At 42.7% G+C, this 15,517-nt stretch overlaps 1 protein-coding gene across 3 annotated transcripts; it reads right to left on the bottom strand.

The window, feature by feature from the left end:
- Positions 1-7,202: 7,202 nt before the first annotated feature.
- On the bottom strand, positions 7,203-12,024 carry LOC133365144 (cytochrome c). Of its 3 annotated transcripts, none has more exons than XM_061586599.1 (3): positions 11,775-12,024; positions 9,755-9,931; positions 7,203-7,623 (listed from the first exon to the last, which is right to left on the bottom strand). In XM_061586599.1, the coding sequence occupies exons 2-3, from the start codon at positions 9,921-9,923 to the stop codon at positions 7,475-7,477; spliced, it is 318 nt and encodes a 105-aa protein (XP_061442583.1). In that variant the 5' UTR covers positions 9,924-9,931; positions 11,775-12,024; the 3' UTR covers positions 7,203-7,474. The 3 variants fall into 3 exon arrangements, with proteins under 3 accessions (XP_061442583.1, XP_061442585.1, XP_061442584.1); XM_061586601.1 differs by lacking the exon at positions 11,775-12,024 and adding an exon at positions 11,061-11,144; XM_061586600.1 differs by lacking the exon at positions 11,775-12,024 and adding an exon at positions 10,960-11,054.
- Positions 12,025-15,517: the final 3,493 nt, after the last annotated feature.

The raw sequence follows: 15,517 nt of genomic DNA, 5'->3' as shown, positions 1-15,517 counted from the left end.
TTTAAATGGCTGTGTAGCTTATGTCACTCTGGCATGACAGGATATGCCTGTCCAAAAATTATGCAGAACGTTCTGGCCTAGTGGTGCAAAATGGCGGGGGCTCCTGTACTTTTAATTAATAGCTGTGTGGAAAAGGGAACATCAACAAGTACAGCTTTTCTCACGCTGCAAAGGAAATATCCACAAGTGCCTTCTGCTCTTTCTTAAGGGTATTCTACCTTTTTTCCTTTTTTTGCAGCTCTTTCAGGAAATAGCAAACATTTTCTTATTTTCTGTGGCTTTCTGTTTTGGACAAGTTGCAAAAACATATAAAACAAACAGATAACCTTGAGAAAGAGCTGAAGAAGTTAAAAAATGCATCGGGTCAAGGCCAAATGAGATATGCTGTGGGAGATCTGTGATCACAGTCTCATACTTATATTGTCCAGGTGACAGGAGGAGCCACCCACCTGCCCAATGTCACTACCCTAATCAGCTGTTTAAAAACTTGTGAGTTTTGTACCTTGTTCTGTACCTGTTGTCTTTTGATCACACTATCATTACCCAAACTCAGTCTGTTGTGATTCATGTTTCATTACATTTGTATGATCTTGGCTCAGTAAGGCAATTTATGAAAATAATGTTACTGTTTTCAGTTCTCCTGCTGGTGGTAGATGTTTAAAGTCACTGAAAGGCAAAGGAATGCCTGAAAGGCAAACAGTGGCAGAGGGGAGGAGCGGGACAAAACTTTGCCCAAAGAGAATGCGTTTCAGTTAGGTAAGCCTGAAGAATGAAGGCTGAGTGTTAATTTCTAAGGCTGCAATCCAAGACTCACTTTTGTTGTTAGGTGCCTTCAAGTCGATTACAACTTATGGCGACCCTATGAATCAGTGACCTCCAATAGCATCTGTTATAAACCACCCTGTTCAGATCTTGTAAGTTAGGTCTTTGGTTCCTTTGTGGAATCAATCCATCTCTTGTTTGGCCTTCCTCTTTTTCTACTCCCTTCTGTTTTTCCCAGCATTGTTGTCTTTTCTAGTGAATCACGTCTTCTCATGATGTGTCCAAAGTATGATAACCTCAGTCTCATCATTTTAGCTTCTAGTGATAGTTCTGGTTTAATTTAACATGGCTGCAACCATATCTACTCAGAAGTAACTCCTATTGAGTTCTATGGGGCTTAGTTCCTTAATAAGAAGTGCGCTTGGCGCCGACATTGCTATCCTTTCGGCGCCAAGTCAAAACCTTCCTATTTTATCAGGCATTTTAGCTTTTCTTAAACATGTTTTAATTGGTTTTAGATTGTGGATTTGCATTTATATTTTTTGAATTGTTCTGTGTGATTCTATTGTATTTATTGTAACGGTTGTACACCGCCCAGAGAGCTATGCTAGTGGGGCGGTATAAAAATTCAATAAATAAAATAAAAATAAGCATGTTTACAGTTGCTGCCTTCAGGGGCATCCATCTGTGCTCCCATCTAACATCTCTGCAACACTCGGCTCCTTTCTTCCAATAATGGCCTGGCCTGAGGGCACGTAAACCCTTCTTGCCAGAAGCAAGTAAGCGAGATTAAATGTTCCCTAAAGGCATTGAACTGTGACCTGGCAGACCAGGGTTCGAATCCTCACACAGCCATGAAGCTCACCTTGGGCCAGTCACTGCCTCTCAGACTCAGAGGAAGGCAATAGTAAACCACCTCTGTCTGAATACTGCTTACCATGAAGACCCTATCTGGGATCAACTTGAAGGCAGTCCATTTCCATTTTGCATCACCCTAAGCTCGTGAGAAAGAATGACCTTGTCACTTCAGATGGACCTAGGAACACCCTGTTTTACGTAAGATTTCTATTTTAATCTCCAATCAGAGAATTTTTTTTTAATGGTATGCTCCAAGCAACTGTGGTTGATACAATGTATCATGTTTAATGACATCACTAGGGCCCCCCCATTTTCTCAGGTTTTTGCATGGTTCCGACCTGGCAACCCTAGTAAGGAACCAGGTGCTTCTTCCCCTTTGCAAAGTGTTGTAGGAAGGACACTCTTTCCAGAGGAGAAATGGCACCCAAAGGATTCCTAACCAACCCTTCTTCCACCCAGTTGCTTTCCCCCAGTAACTCCTCCAGCTAATTTCCCCCTGGCCTCTGTTCTGTGTGCCCCTGGCACTTTGCTGCTAATAAGCAACAGCCAGAGCTCTCAACTGTATGTTAGTCAATGAATGTGGAGACTAGCCCTGATCCAAGGTGTGGATGATATAAGCTTGAGATAACCAGCCGGTGGCCGATGGGATGCTTCCAAGGATGCCCTTCCCCAAATAAAAAGACTCGGTGGGATAATGTACTAATATATGAATTGTTTCTGAGATTTGAATTAAATGTCTCCTTTTTCTGTTGATATTTACTTTTTTAAAAAACACACTTAATAAAGTACTGTGTATTAGGGATGGGGTTCGCTGCCTGGTTCCGATTGGCTTGCATTCCCATAGTCCATTGTTCGATCCTGATCTGCCCTTATTTTGTTCCTGCTTGCTTTTGCACTTGGCAATTCGATCTGCTTTTTTTGTTGTTGGAGAAAAAAAAGCATAATTTTTAACGTAAATGCTTATGTAAATGATCACAGTGTTCCATTTGTGTTTTTTTCCTATTTACATATCCATGAGGCAGATAATCCCCTTTGAGTCTGCCTCTTGCCTCAGGTGAATGGATGTTAATGGCGATTGTTATCATACCTAAACAGCCCTTACGAATGCATCAATTTAGAGGAAATAGAATTACGAATATAATTACGTAAAATCAGGGGGGGAAATCAGAAAAAAAAATCTGTGCTGATTACAGCTACAGACTGCCACAAGAAATCAGTGCCAGACAGAAAAGACAGCGGACTGTCAGATTCAGTCAAAATCTGGTATTAAGTCCAATTTAGTGCATATTCTCCCCCACCTCTACTATGTACATATCAAGGAGGAAAATAATGCAACATACAGAAAGAATTCATACTAGTAAATCATCCTAACTCCTATGGCGTTATTGAGAAATCCATAATTTTAAAAAATCTTCATAATTTAAACCAGATTGTCCAAATACCATATTGCCCCCACGAGCCTGTGCACATTTAAGATTAAAACATGTAGCATTCATCATGTAGTGTAATCACTATATGTACATGAGCTGAACAGCCTCCATTGGCCTTTGCTTCCCAGCATGTGAAATAAACACGTGTGATTGTCATATGTAATGGTTTATACCTGTATTTTATGCTTTTTCCTGTGTGGGAGTGCTTTTCTTATAGAAAAGTTACAAGGTTTGAAGCAGTTGTAAAAAAGTTTTAAAATCTTAGTTCAGAGAATGCTACACTTGTAAAATGCATGAGCTTTTTAATACTTTTGCTCCCTCTTCTGGTCATATGGAAGAAACAATTAGGCTGCTGGATTCAGCTCAAGGTCTGAATCTGCTTTGGAAAATACGATGCTTCATTTTCTCCCCATTCACTATTTGACTACAAACTTTTCCCCTTTTGACAGAAGTGGATGAAATTTGTAGTCATAGTAGCCTCTTCACAATGATTAAGTTGCCAAATTACAGGCATATACATCCAGGTATTTTCATGGAGACCTTTGATTTTTAAATGCTTAATTCTTTAAAAAGAAATAGTCTGTAATGTTCTTTTGGGGCTGAATTAGATGAAGTTTCAGGTAAGGTTGCCCCTTCCAAGGGCGTGAATCATGAGATTTAAGGTGGAGAAAAAGGAATAACTTAATCTCCCTTAATATGTTGATCTGAAAGTTGCAGGCATGAGAGAGATGCCCCTGGGTAAGAAACATTCCAAATTGCTGACAATTTTTGGGGTGGTGGTGGTGTACTAGAAGAAATTAATTTTCCTTCCTGCTGTGAAAGAATTAGTTTCACAGCAGATCAATTGACCTGCAGAGGTTTGCACCAAGAGAGTGCAGAGTAGTCCCCAGATATGGAATCGTCATCTCAAAATGTAACAAGCTAATATCCATTACAGCTTCAGCTTCCAGCGTTAAAGTGATGTCTCCTGCTTTACCAAAAAAAGAAAGAGTCCTCTTAGTGGTAACAGGAGTGGGCAGCTTGCCTCCTCTACTAGTACCAATTGGCCCAATCCAGGCTTCTGAGCATAGCCTATGGATTAAGTACTGTATACAAAAAAGGATGCTACACAGGTTAAAATATCTAGCCCCAAGGATGTAGTAGGCCAGCCTTGGCTACTTATTATTAGAGGATAATGAAGCCTAAATACTCACTGCAGGAGGAAACGGCTTCAATTCTGCACCCAAATCATGGGTTTTCTGTATGTGTAACCAACCACCCCCTTTCTAAAATAAAATCCTTTATTACTAGGGGGTGGAGACAAGACAGTGGAAGTTGCTTTCTTTACAAGTGTACTTTAGCAAGTTCTCTAGAGTGGGGGATAGCTGTCGTATCCTAAGCATTATACCACTTCCTAAGCCAGTGCTACCTGTCCTCACATAATGAATGGGAAGTTGTCTTATGATGGTGGTGGATCAGTTATATAATGCTCAATTATTTAAATTATAAAGCTCTCCTAAATAGCTGAATCTCTCACATTTCCAGGCAGATGGCCTGCTCAGTGGAAGAATATGTTGAACACTCCCCAGACAGGTTGCCTGGTGCCTATATTGTCCTTTCAGCACAAGGCAAAGGCTGTTCTATGTTCCTGAGCAATTTAGATAGTATTAATCCTTTTTAATGCTATTTTGATGATACTATGGCTTTCAGATATGCTTATTATATATTTTTAAATATACAATTTAACTATGATGGGAATATAATTGAAAGGTGATATAAAATACTATTAATGATGATATCATGCATCAGCCTCTAAACAAATTGGGGGGGGGGAGAACCCTTTTAATAGTTAACAAAATTGCTGAGCATACGGAGGGTGTGTGTGTGTTGCTTGTCACTTATATCACAGGCACTGTCAGTAGAGGTCAGTGACATTCATAGACGATGTACCATGCAGCACTCTCAGTTACAATTAGCAAGTGCTGAAGTGGAAGAATCACATTTTGCAGCTTGTTTTGGGGAGATGCAATAGCTTCAGAACTGGAAGTTACCTTGGAGGGGTATTATGCTGCATAATAAATTCCCACTGGAGTTAAGGGGAGGGGGGGAAAGGGTTAACAGAAAGAAAAAGGCCAACTGGATATCGGATGTGGTTTGTATGTCATGGATTTTCCTACATATCCGTCCATAAAAACACTATCAGTACAAAAACAGAAGTTCTTAGACCTCCCAACAGCCTATTGTTGCCTTACAATCATTCTAGTGACCTTTTCTTTTTCTCATCATGCATACAATCTTTTCCTGCTACTTCACAGATGGTAATAGTTTGACACTTTTCAGATTTTTTTATTTGGATTGTGTAAAAATCCTATTGATATTTTATAATTGCAACGTTACATGGAAGATACATTGATCCTAACAGTTCAATTCACATCTGTGGATAATGTAGGTTTTTAAGTTAACAATTCAAACCATTACTGCACAAATAGAAATAGCCACAGTGGAAGTTTTGATTTTCTCCTAGTGTTTTTTGCATTGTGTAAAAAATGCACTTGACACATTATACATCTGTCTTCACTTCCTAAACTGCTCAATAGTCAAACTGGTTATTTCACTAAACAAGCCTGTGCATCATGGAAGCTACACTGCAGTTTAATCTGGTTTGAATGTCTCTTACCTATATGCTGTAAATCAATGCACTATTTTATGAACTAGCTTTCAGCTCTTACATTCAGTGATGAGGAAACATTTGGAAGCAAAATGGTTGTTAGATCAGGGGTGAAGAATCTGTTGGCCTCTGAATGTTGCTGTACAATTCCTTTCATCCGTAACTATTAGCTATGCTAGCTGGGGCAGATGGAGTCCAAACAGCTGGAGGGGCACAGGCTCTTCAGCCCTGCAATTACTAGTACATCTTGGTAATGTCCCCTTTCACTTCCAAGCCCTCAAAACTTAGCACTACCATAAATCCCTTTGCTTAATCCACTAGCTTGCATCTTTTAACTTCAGTGAAGGGTAAGGAGCAAGTTACTAGTCAGCCAGACTAAAACTTCATGTATGCATCGGAGCCCATCCATGTAATTTTTTTTAGAAGTAGGTACTTGCTTGTACAATTTGTTTCATTGAGCAGATGAACATGGCTATGTTTCATTTATATACATATGTCCCAATTGACTGTCAACTATCTTCGCGCAGTAAGCCCGTAAGCCCAAAGCACACTTCTGCATGTAATCTACATACCAGGAGTGTATGTAAACTGCTCAGAGTGTGTGTGTAACAGTATCTGCTCACTCTTGTTCCCCATTACTCATAGCTCTTCCCTATTCTTTCTCTTTTCCTTCAGGTAAACCATAATCCTGAAAACACATATAAAACAGAGTCAAGACATCCAGTGTTCTCCTCCATGCAGATGACTGCTATCTAGACTACTGTGCAACTCTTTAGATGTACAACAATCTTTTTGACTCTTATATCCATCCCACTTCCCGAAACAGCTGACCCTAACCTTGCATTGTAAGTCAGCTTCAAAACAGAGGTTCACAACTGGTTTGCAATGTAGCATGGAGTGGGACGCTGCTGTTCATTTGAAATACACATTTGTTGTTAAGACATACACATGTAACACTCTCCAGGGATTGGGGGTTCATGAGCACAATCCAGTTGGTGTCCCTGTACACCTCAGCTAAAAGGGAGGGAAGGCTTTTTTTTGCTGATTTCCCCTTCCTCCTGAAATACCTTCCCTCTTTTCTGGAGGGTGCCTTAACCCTCTGGAGCAAATCATTTTCGGAAGAGGAAAACTGAACTGTCAGGGAAAGGAGAAATGGCAAAAAAACAGCCTTAGTGAAGACATTCATTAGATCAAAAGCCCTTCTGTAAGGACAAGTACACCAACTGGATTACACCCAACACATTTTAGCAGCGACTGTATTGCTTGCACCTCCATAAGCCTTTGGAGAGCTAGGATCAAGTTCCATATCAGTGCAAGAGAAGGTGGTCATATTCAAGTTCTGTAGCAAAGTTTAAATAAAAAATGGTCATGTTTGATTTTTTTCACAGTGAAGCACAGCAGAAATGAGGCATACAAAACCAGGTGTATTGTATTTGGCTGCAATGAAGTTATAGAAAGCACCATGCTCTTGCTTCAACTATACTTGCAAAGAAAAAGCAAAAAGACACATTGAGAGGGGTTTTTTTAATTACATGATCAGGGAACACTATAGTCATCCTGAGTGTACTTATTCTAGCCTGATTACACAATTCTATAAATTATAACACAAGAACAAGTACATATGTTAACAACCATCCATGATCAACATTCTCTGGCTGACGAGAAAGATTTTTGAAGGTATTAGATACAATGCATGTAAAAATAGAAAGTTTAAAAACAATCTCATCAGAGAGTTATTTCCATTTGTTTGGTGAAATAAATAAGGCGGCAGAAGCCATTACTCAGCAGTGGCTTTCTTAAGGTATGCTATTATATGTACCCTCTCATCCCTCTTCTTAAGGCCTGCAAAGATCATCTTAGTTCCTGGGATATACTTCTTGGGGTTTTCTAAGTACTCCATCAGTGTATCTTCTCCCCAGATTATACCTAGAAAAGCAGCAACAATATTATTATTATAGATTTAACAAAGTCAACATGTTTCATGGATAAACACTTCTACATTCTTCTTCCCCCCCTCCCCCCATTCTGTATGTGGTCCAATAGTAGCATGAAAAACATGACACAAATATAAAATAAACCATGGCCTTTAGGTTCACCTCTAAGTTGTGAATTCATAGCTTATTATGGATGGGGTTGCACGCCCCCTGAAGGAGCAGGTTCGTAGCTTGGGGGTTCTCCTAGAACCATCTCTGTCACTTGAGGCTCAGGTAGCCTCGGTGGCACGAGTGCCTTCTACCAACTTCGGTTGGTGGCCCAGCTGCACCCCTATCTGGACAGGGATAACCTGGCTTCAGTTGTCCATGCTCTGGTAACCTCCAAGTTAGATTACTGCAATGCACTCTACGTGGGGCTGCCTTTGAAGGCGGTTTGGAAACTGCAGCTTGTGAAAAATGCAGCGGCCAGATTGGTAACAGGGACCAGACGGTCTGAACATATAAAACCGATTCTGGCCCACTTGCATTGGCTGCCTGTATGTTTCCGAGCTCGATTCAAGGTGCTGGTTTTAACCTATAAAGCCTTACACGGCTTGGGACCACAATAACTGATGAAACGCCTCTCCAGATACAAACCAACCCATGCACTACGCTCAACATCTAAGGCCCTCCTCCAGGTGCCTACTCCGAGGGAAGCTTGGAGGGTGGCAACAACGGAGAGGGCCTTCTCAGTGGTGGCCCCTAAATTATGGAATGATTTTCCTGATGAGGTGTGCCTGGCACCATCACTGTTATCTTTTTGGCGCAAGGTCAAGACTTTATTTTCTCCCGGGCATTTTAGCATGTGTTTTTAAATTGTTTTAAATGTTTAAATTGTGTTTTAAATTGTTTTTAAAAGATGTGTTTTAAATTTGTATATGTGTTTTTAGGTACTGTAAACTGCCCAGAGAGCTTCGGCTATGGGGCGGTATATAAATACAATAAATAGACCAGTCACTGAGGTATCACTTTTATAGATATAGAGTGGTTATTGTTACTGGGCCTTAACTGAGAGCATAACAGAATCTAAACTTCCTACCCAACCCGAGGAACTCAACATCTGTTTGTACAGATGTGATGGATATTACTTCCAAAGTGCCATGTTACATTAGATAAAAGCCAAGAACACACAGTGACAATAAATTTGCCCTGCAATCTACTTCTACCAAAATCTTCCTCAAAGCGAATTTGTTAAAATCCTAGGAATTTATTTTCATTTTCAAAACCAAGAGGTTCTAGCTCTCAGTGACCAAAAAAAAAAAAACCTGAATACCTGCCAACTGCACACAACCTCTAGGTCAGCCTTTCCCAACCAGTGTGGCTCCAGATATTGTTGGACCACAACTCCCATCAGCCTCAGCCCGCATTGCCAATGGTCGGGAAAGATGGGAATTGTGGTCCAACAACATCTGGAGGCACAATGGTTGGGAAAGGCTACTCTAGGTGGTGCTTCTATGGCAACAGCCCTAATTCAACGAACACTCTTTGCCAGTCACCTTGTATCAATAGGAAAGGGCTTGGGATGCAGACACTATTCAAGCCTGGGCTATGTCATGTCATAAGTAAATGGCAACTGAAAGCTGCTACAAAGAGTTAGGAGATTTCGATCCTCTCCCGGAATAATTAAGTGGCATGGTAAATATGGCAAACAGACAGGAGTGGCAGGCAGGGAGGGGTGACGTCATGCACCTGACCTCCTGGCACTGGCGTCGCTGGGCTTACAGGGAAGACCAAGGAGGTCAGCACTCTGCAGACACACTGGTGAAGTTAATCCAAACTCTTGCCAGTGCATCCACACAGCACTGGCCTTCCTTCTCTGCATCCTGGTAAGTCAAAGCAACACCAATGCCAGGAGGCCAGAGGTATGGTAACACCACTCTCCGCTGACCACTCCTGAAAGTAGGGCACATAAGGGGCAATTAACAGGGACTGAATGAGTTTTGGGATGGTGCAGAACATATACCAGAATGCCCTGGTTGCTGGAGTGGGGATCCATTCTGTTTTACTAGTATGTTCTCCCCGCTCTCCTGCTACTAGTGTACTTGCATCTGATTTGCAAGACTACTGTGACACTTCCATCTTACCTTTGCTTTTGTTGGCTTCCGTGTAAGCGAAACCTTCAGCTTGACCAGTCTTTCGGCCAAACAGACCATGCAGATTGGGGCCAGTCTTGTGCTTGCCTTCCTTCTCAACTGTGTGGCAGGTCCCACACTTCACAGCAAAGATCTTCCTGCCCTTCTCAATGTCTCCCATTGTCAGTGCTGAAGAAAAAACAACACACTCTCTTTAAGCATTTCAAGGTCAGTTTGGTTCATCTAAGGTGCATGTAAAAAGATGTAAGAATGAAAAGAACCAGGTACTTCTGAAAGCACCCATAAAAAATCAAGCACAAAAATATGTTTTCATAGCCAGTGACCAACACCAGGAGATCAATTGTTAATAGTATTCTCATCAATGAAACATAATAGTGTTATGCGTTACTGATGGTTAATACATATTAAAATGAATCATGAAAGGAGAAAATGGCCTGCCCCTGGGTTGCAAATTGTATCTCCGAACAATTATTTAATAAAATAACTTTCAATGTAAGTCACTCTCAAACAGCTTGTCTGCATAAAACAAAATATCAGTTATTCAATTTTGTCTGATTTATAGTGTGTCCCTACAGTATCGTTATACCCCAAAGGATGTGATTAGGGAAGTGAGGAGGGTCATGACCTACTAAGGCTGTAATTAACAGTACTTTTTGAAATCTTGCAATCCCATGCCTTTTACTTGGTAAGGGCTTTCTTCCAAATAAGCATGCACACTGATTGACTTATGAGACAAGTGTACTAACATCCCAATGTGGACACACACGTTTCTCTTCCCCTTGTAACACTTACAAAATCAGCAAGATCAACCTTTTAAAAATCACAGACAAGGCATCAAGCAGCCGCTGTTTTCTAAGAGACCCTGTCCTAACTAGTTTTTGAGACTGCCCCCAAATTAACAGTATGACAGTAGATAACCCTGAAAGTAACGTCTAAATCCCAAAAGCTGAACCATTGCTGCCACAGGCCTTGTTAAGCTCAGGCCTTCTGTTTCAATGGGCCCTATTTCCAAACAATTAAATTTTGGATTACAGCCTTAAGGAAGCATCCACAAGATCACATAACATTAACAGGGACTAGCCACCTCTATCGTCAGCCATATTTACAAATACGAGGTGGCTGCTTTAAAGGATGGGGGGCGAGAATTAAGAAACGGATTCGCTCTGTTTGCTTTTCAGTGGCAGGCTCCAACCTACACCGGCGAATTGAAAGGCACGAGTTCACCCGGAGTCAAATCAACACGCAAACTTAAGGCTGCGCTGTTAGGTTTTCTTTTCTTCCCCTTTTCAAATCTCACGTGGCGCTGAAGCGGCATCTAACGTAACGCGGCAAGGTAGAAAAATGCCCGGCCCAGTAGCAGCAGCAGCAGCCTCCTCCTGGGCCGCTTCCTCTAGACCGCGTGTAAGGGCGGATGCTCGAAACCTGGTGAAGCCACAACCACCGCAAATGAGTCACGGCACCGTGAGGCTTCTGGGGACGGCTGAGCCGTACCCCCCCCGGCAGTAGAGAGGCTGGTCCCACTACGGCTAAGAAAGAAGGGGCGCTGCAGTGGCTGAACAGCGACCCTGTTGAAGGCACCGGGGTTGGGAGGTGAGCCGAGAGAAGAAGCAGAAGCGGGAGAGCCGCTGTGAAGCGAGAAACGAAGGAGGCTACAAGGCCGCGCCCATTCGCCTGGGAGTAAGTTTGACTGGCTTCTGAAAGGGCGCGATGATTAGCAGGGTTTCTTTGTAACGACCGCCGCCCCAGGCCATATGGAGGCCGCCAAACGGCCGCTCCTCTCCTTTCAGGCCTCTCCATGGGGGTCACCTGCCTGACCTTGGCCCGTCACACCTCATTTTCGCTTTGGCCCGCTTTCCAATCTCTTCCTTCCTGGCCTACACCGCAGGCGGCTTCTGCTTCTTCCCCCCGCGCGCCTCAGATTCCGAGTTCCGGGACCCTTCCTCTTCTCGCGGACGCGCCCCTCAGAGAGGCTCCCTTCTCCTGCCCATCATCACCCCCCTTTTTTTATTACCAGGCAAAGTAGAGGAAGGACTGCAAAGCGGCTCCTCTCCTGCGCTCTCGTCGCTATTTCCATCAGAGTTCTGGAGACTGAGCCCAAGGGCACCCCGTAATCAGAGCTATGTAACCGGTGTCTCTACAACCAAATTTCTTTCCAGGATCCTCCCTTCGGGGCTCGTCCCCTCTCTAAATTGGCCAATCGGACTCCAAAGGGAAGAGTCGCTATTGGGTCACCCGAGTGCCTGTCATTATACGTATATTAGCCAAGTTAATTTGAGGCCAAGGGGAACTCGGGTAAGCCGGGTTCATCTTTGCGTAAGGACCGTGATGTAAGATGACGTCAGCTGCGCTTGCGCAGAAGGGGGAGAGTGGCACGGTGAAGAGTGCCTGAGACTAGAATGTTGGGTCAAAAAGAAAAGTCACGTGAGTGGACTCTCCTTTCTGGAGAAAATGTCTCAGGGGTGGGTTGCCAGGTTCAGGGCCTGAGACTGATCCTGTATCTTTAGGAGAAGAGAAAGTCAGCCAAGTGCAGATGTTCTTGCAACACTGTAATGGGAAAAACCACAAGATGGAATTCTCCCCCCTGCACAACTGTTAAAGATACAGAAGACCTCTTGGAGGCTGGGCCTGGCAACCAAGAAGGCTTCTGTATCTTTAAAAGTTGTGCAGGGGGAAGGGAGAATTCCACCTTGTGGTTTTTCCCATTACAGCATTGCAGGAACACCTGCACTTGGCTGACTTTCTTTTCTAAAGATACAGGATCAGTCTCATGCCCTGAGCCTGGCAACCCTACTCTGGGGGTGTGAGTAAGATGAGGATATCCCTATTGGTCTTCCTGCAAAAAAAGGGTATTAGAAGGAGTAATGTACCCTTCAGGTAATGATGATGCAATTGCAAAGTTATAGGTGAATGGTGCAATTGCTAGGCAAGAGAAGCTGGAGTGTTTCTATTAATTTGCGTATTCAGAATAAATTTAAAGTTCCTTTAAAGTCTCTTTCAAAACTCATATCTTCCTGCAAGTCTTCCTTGTTTCTGTGCCATATTGTAGCTGAGCCAGTAACAAGAGTCAGATTACATGTTAGGTCACAATCACATGGTTAGCAAACATGTCAGGGAACTTTTAAAATTGAATACTAGACATGGTAGGTGAGACCACATTACATAGGAGAGCAGGCTTAACATTTTCTTCCCCTGACAAGATCCAGTAGAAAATCCCCATCCCCATCATACAGCAATTGACTTGATTGTCCATTACAGCTTTTTCCCCCTAACTCTAATTGCTGTGGAGGGATTTTTGTCAGGATTGTAATGGCGGAGAGACTGATTAAGTCTCCCCTCTCTGTACATTGCAACCCTGATTTAAAAATCGCCCCTGTGGCTAGTATTATTTTTAACTCCCATGATGTTGTTGCTAACCATATGAATAACTGGAAATGGTGAATGATTCAAAGGCCACTGATATGGATTACTGTGTAGAACACATTGCATTCTGTATATTTTATGATCACCCCAATAAATGCATTTTTATGTTGTCCAACTTTCACTCTTATTACCTAGAACAAGGAAGTTGGATTGCTCCTACAACTAAGCAAGCAAAGCTTGCTGGATCCTCCCTGATAGGGAGCTATTAAAAGCACATGATGTCTATATTCTTTGGTAGGTCACAACTGACTAATTCACTATCTTTTTAATTTCACCTTGCAGTCATTTCTCTCTCCAGGGGGGATTTGTGCATAAAGATCCAGGGGTGGGAAATCCTTTTCTGTCAGTGGCTGGATTCCTTCCAGGGTATTTGTCAGGGGCTGCATTCCATCAGTGAGCAGGTCTGGAGCTGATGGTGGGTAGGATTGAAAGCAGCTGTGGGCAGGGATAAGCCCCAAAGTGGGTGGGGCCACCACTTTTCTCTCTTTCTGGCACCCCTCTCCTTTTTCCTCCTCCCTGCCCAGTGGGCTCCTGGAGACAGTTTGCTCTTGCTAGAAAATCTAAACTGATTGCTTGCAGAGAGCTTTCCCCCTCTCCACCTTCCATCGCTTCACCCATTCTTCCTTTTTTCCTGTCCCCCCCCCCACTCTCCAGCCCCTCAGGGCTCCCCACACACATAAAAGCAGGCTGCAAGTTGCCCGTTCTTGACACAGATGCTTAAACAGGTTTGCTCCACCAGTAGATTTGTTACCATTTTTGTGGCGGGTTGCACAGTTGTGAAGAAATAAAAGAAAGTGAAGTGCAAGAATCCACATCGCAGTACAGAGTGGCATGGAAATAATTCTTGGCAGTTTGCTTGCTTCTTACTGGTATGCTGGTTAAAGCTCTGAGACTTGGGAAGAGTACCATGTGTCAGCCATAAAATTACAGGAAGAATGTACATATGGACTGCAGATTCTCTATATATTACCATTGCAAGGGCTTAAAAAAACACTCTGCACTGCTCCCCAGTCCAATGTACAAGTAAGCTCTAAAGAAGAGCCTAATCAAACAAAATGCACATGTGACATCCCATAATAAAACCCTGTCTTGAGACAAGTTGTGATTGTCTAAGTCTTTAGTACTGGAAGAAGTCTACTCCCCCAGTCGTACAGTGGGTATGACTCAACTGGCAGCATATGAGAAGGTGGCAGATAAACACAAGGCAGATAGGAAGTTCTCTGACATGTGGACTCCTTATACAGATGTTTGCTTAAATGTCTGAGCACTGGGATGGTTTGGACCACCAGCTGTCTCTCTTCACCCCATTTCCATTTCTTCTCCTTCCTCTCTTCCACCTTATATGTACACACAGAACATATTGTTTTGTATTGACCTTTTTTTTTTTTTTTGGAAAATCCAATAAAAAATTGTTAATAAAGAAGAGTGAGTCTCTCTTGTCTCCCAGTGACCTTGTTTGGGCTGCAAAGCTGTTGACACTCAGCATCTGATTATATGAAGTGAGATTTTTTTCTCCCCTTGTAGAATGTGAATTTACCTAGGAATGTAGTAGATAACACAAAACTGAAATATAGACTACAAAGTATAATCTGAATGACTGATGCTAATAGGTCTCTTGATTACGATGTAGAAGTCCATGGAGATCTTGAAGCACATGCAGACTAGGGATGCCAGGTTCATGGCCTGAGACTGATCCTGTATCTTTAGGAGAAGAGAAAGTCAGCCAAGTGCAGGTGTTCTTGCAATGCTGTAATGGGAAAAACCACAAGGTGGAATTCTCCCTTCCATCTGCACAACTTTTAAGGATACAGAAGGTCTCTTGGTTGCCAGGCCCAGCCTCCAAGAGGTCTTCTGTATCTTTAAAAGTTGTGGAGGGAGGGAGGGAGAATTCCACCTTGTGTTTTTTCCCATTACAGTGTTGCAAGAACACCTGCACTTGGCTGACTTTCTCTTCTCCTAAAGATACAGAATCAGTCTCAGGCCAAGAACCTGGCAACCCTAATGCAGACCAATTGAGCTTTATTGCTGTTTTTTCCCCAGTGCATCTTTGAATACTGAAAAACTACTATATGTGTAAACCATTCTGTGGTTAGTAGGCTCCCTAATTCATTGTAGGCAGGAAAAAGGGACTTCTGCTCCTGCAATGCTGTTGGACTCCAATTCCCATTGGCCCAGGCTAGCATGGCCAAAGGTCAAGGATGATGGGAATTGAAGTCCAGCAACATCTGGAGAACCACAACGTCTCCACTGATTTAAGGCCTAGCTCATTACTTATTGCCACCAATTATTATAGCTCAACAATACCATGTCTTTTTCTTTTGTCCTCCTAAGGGG

The sequence above is a fragment of the Rhineura floridana genome, chromosome 10 (genome assembly GCF_030035675.1).
Source record: "Rhineura floridana isolate rRhiFlo1 chromosome 10, rRhiFlo1.hap2, whole genome shotgun sequence".
NCBI lineage: Eukaryota > Metazoa > Chordata > Lepidosauria > Squamata > Rhineuridae > Rhineura > Rhineura floridana.
This window is presented reverse-complemented; position numbering and strand designations above follow the sequence as displayed.

Excerpts from the sequence above, each read along its gene's own strand:
- LOC133365144 (XM_061586599.1), bottom strand. The coding sequence starts at position 9,923 with ATGGGAGACATTGAGAAGGGCAGGAAGATCTTTGCTGTGAAGTGTGGG. Across the intron at positions 7,624-9,754 it reads GGAAGCCAACAAAAGCAAAG|GTATAATCTGGGGAGAAGAT; the intron begins GTAAGATGGAAG and ends CTGCTTTTCTAG.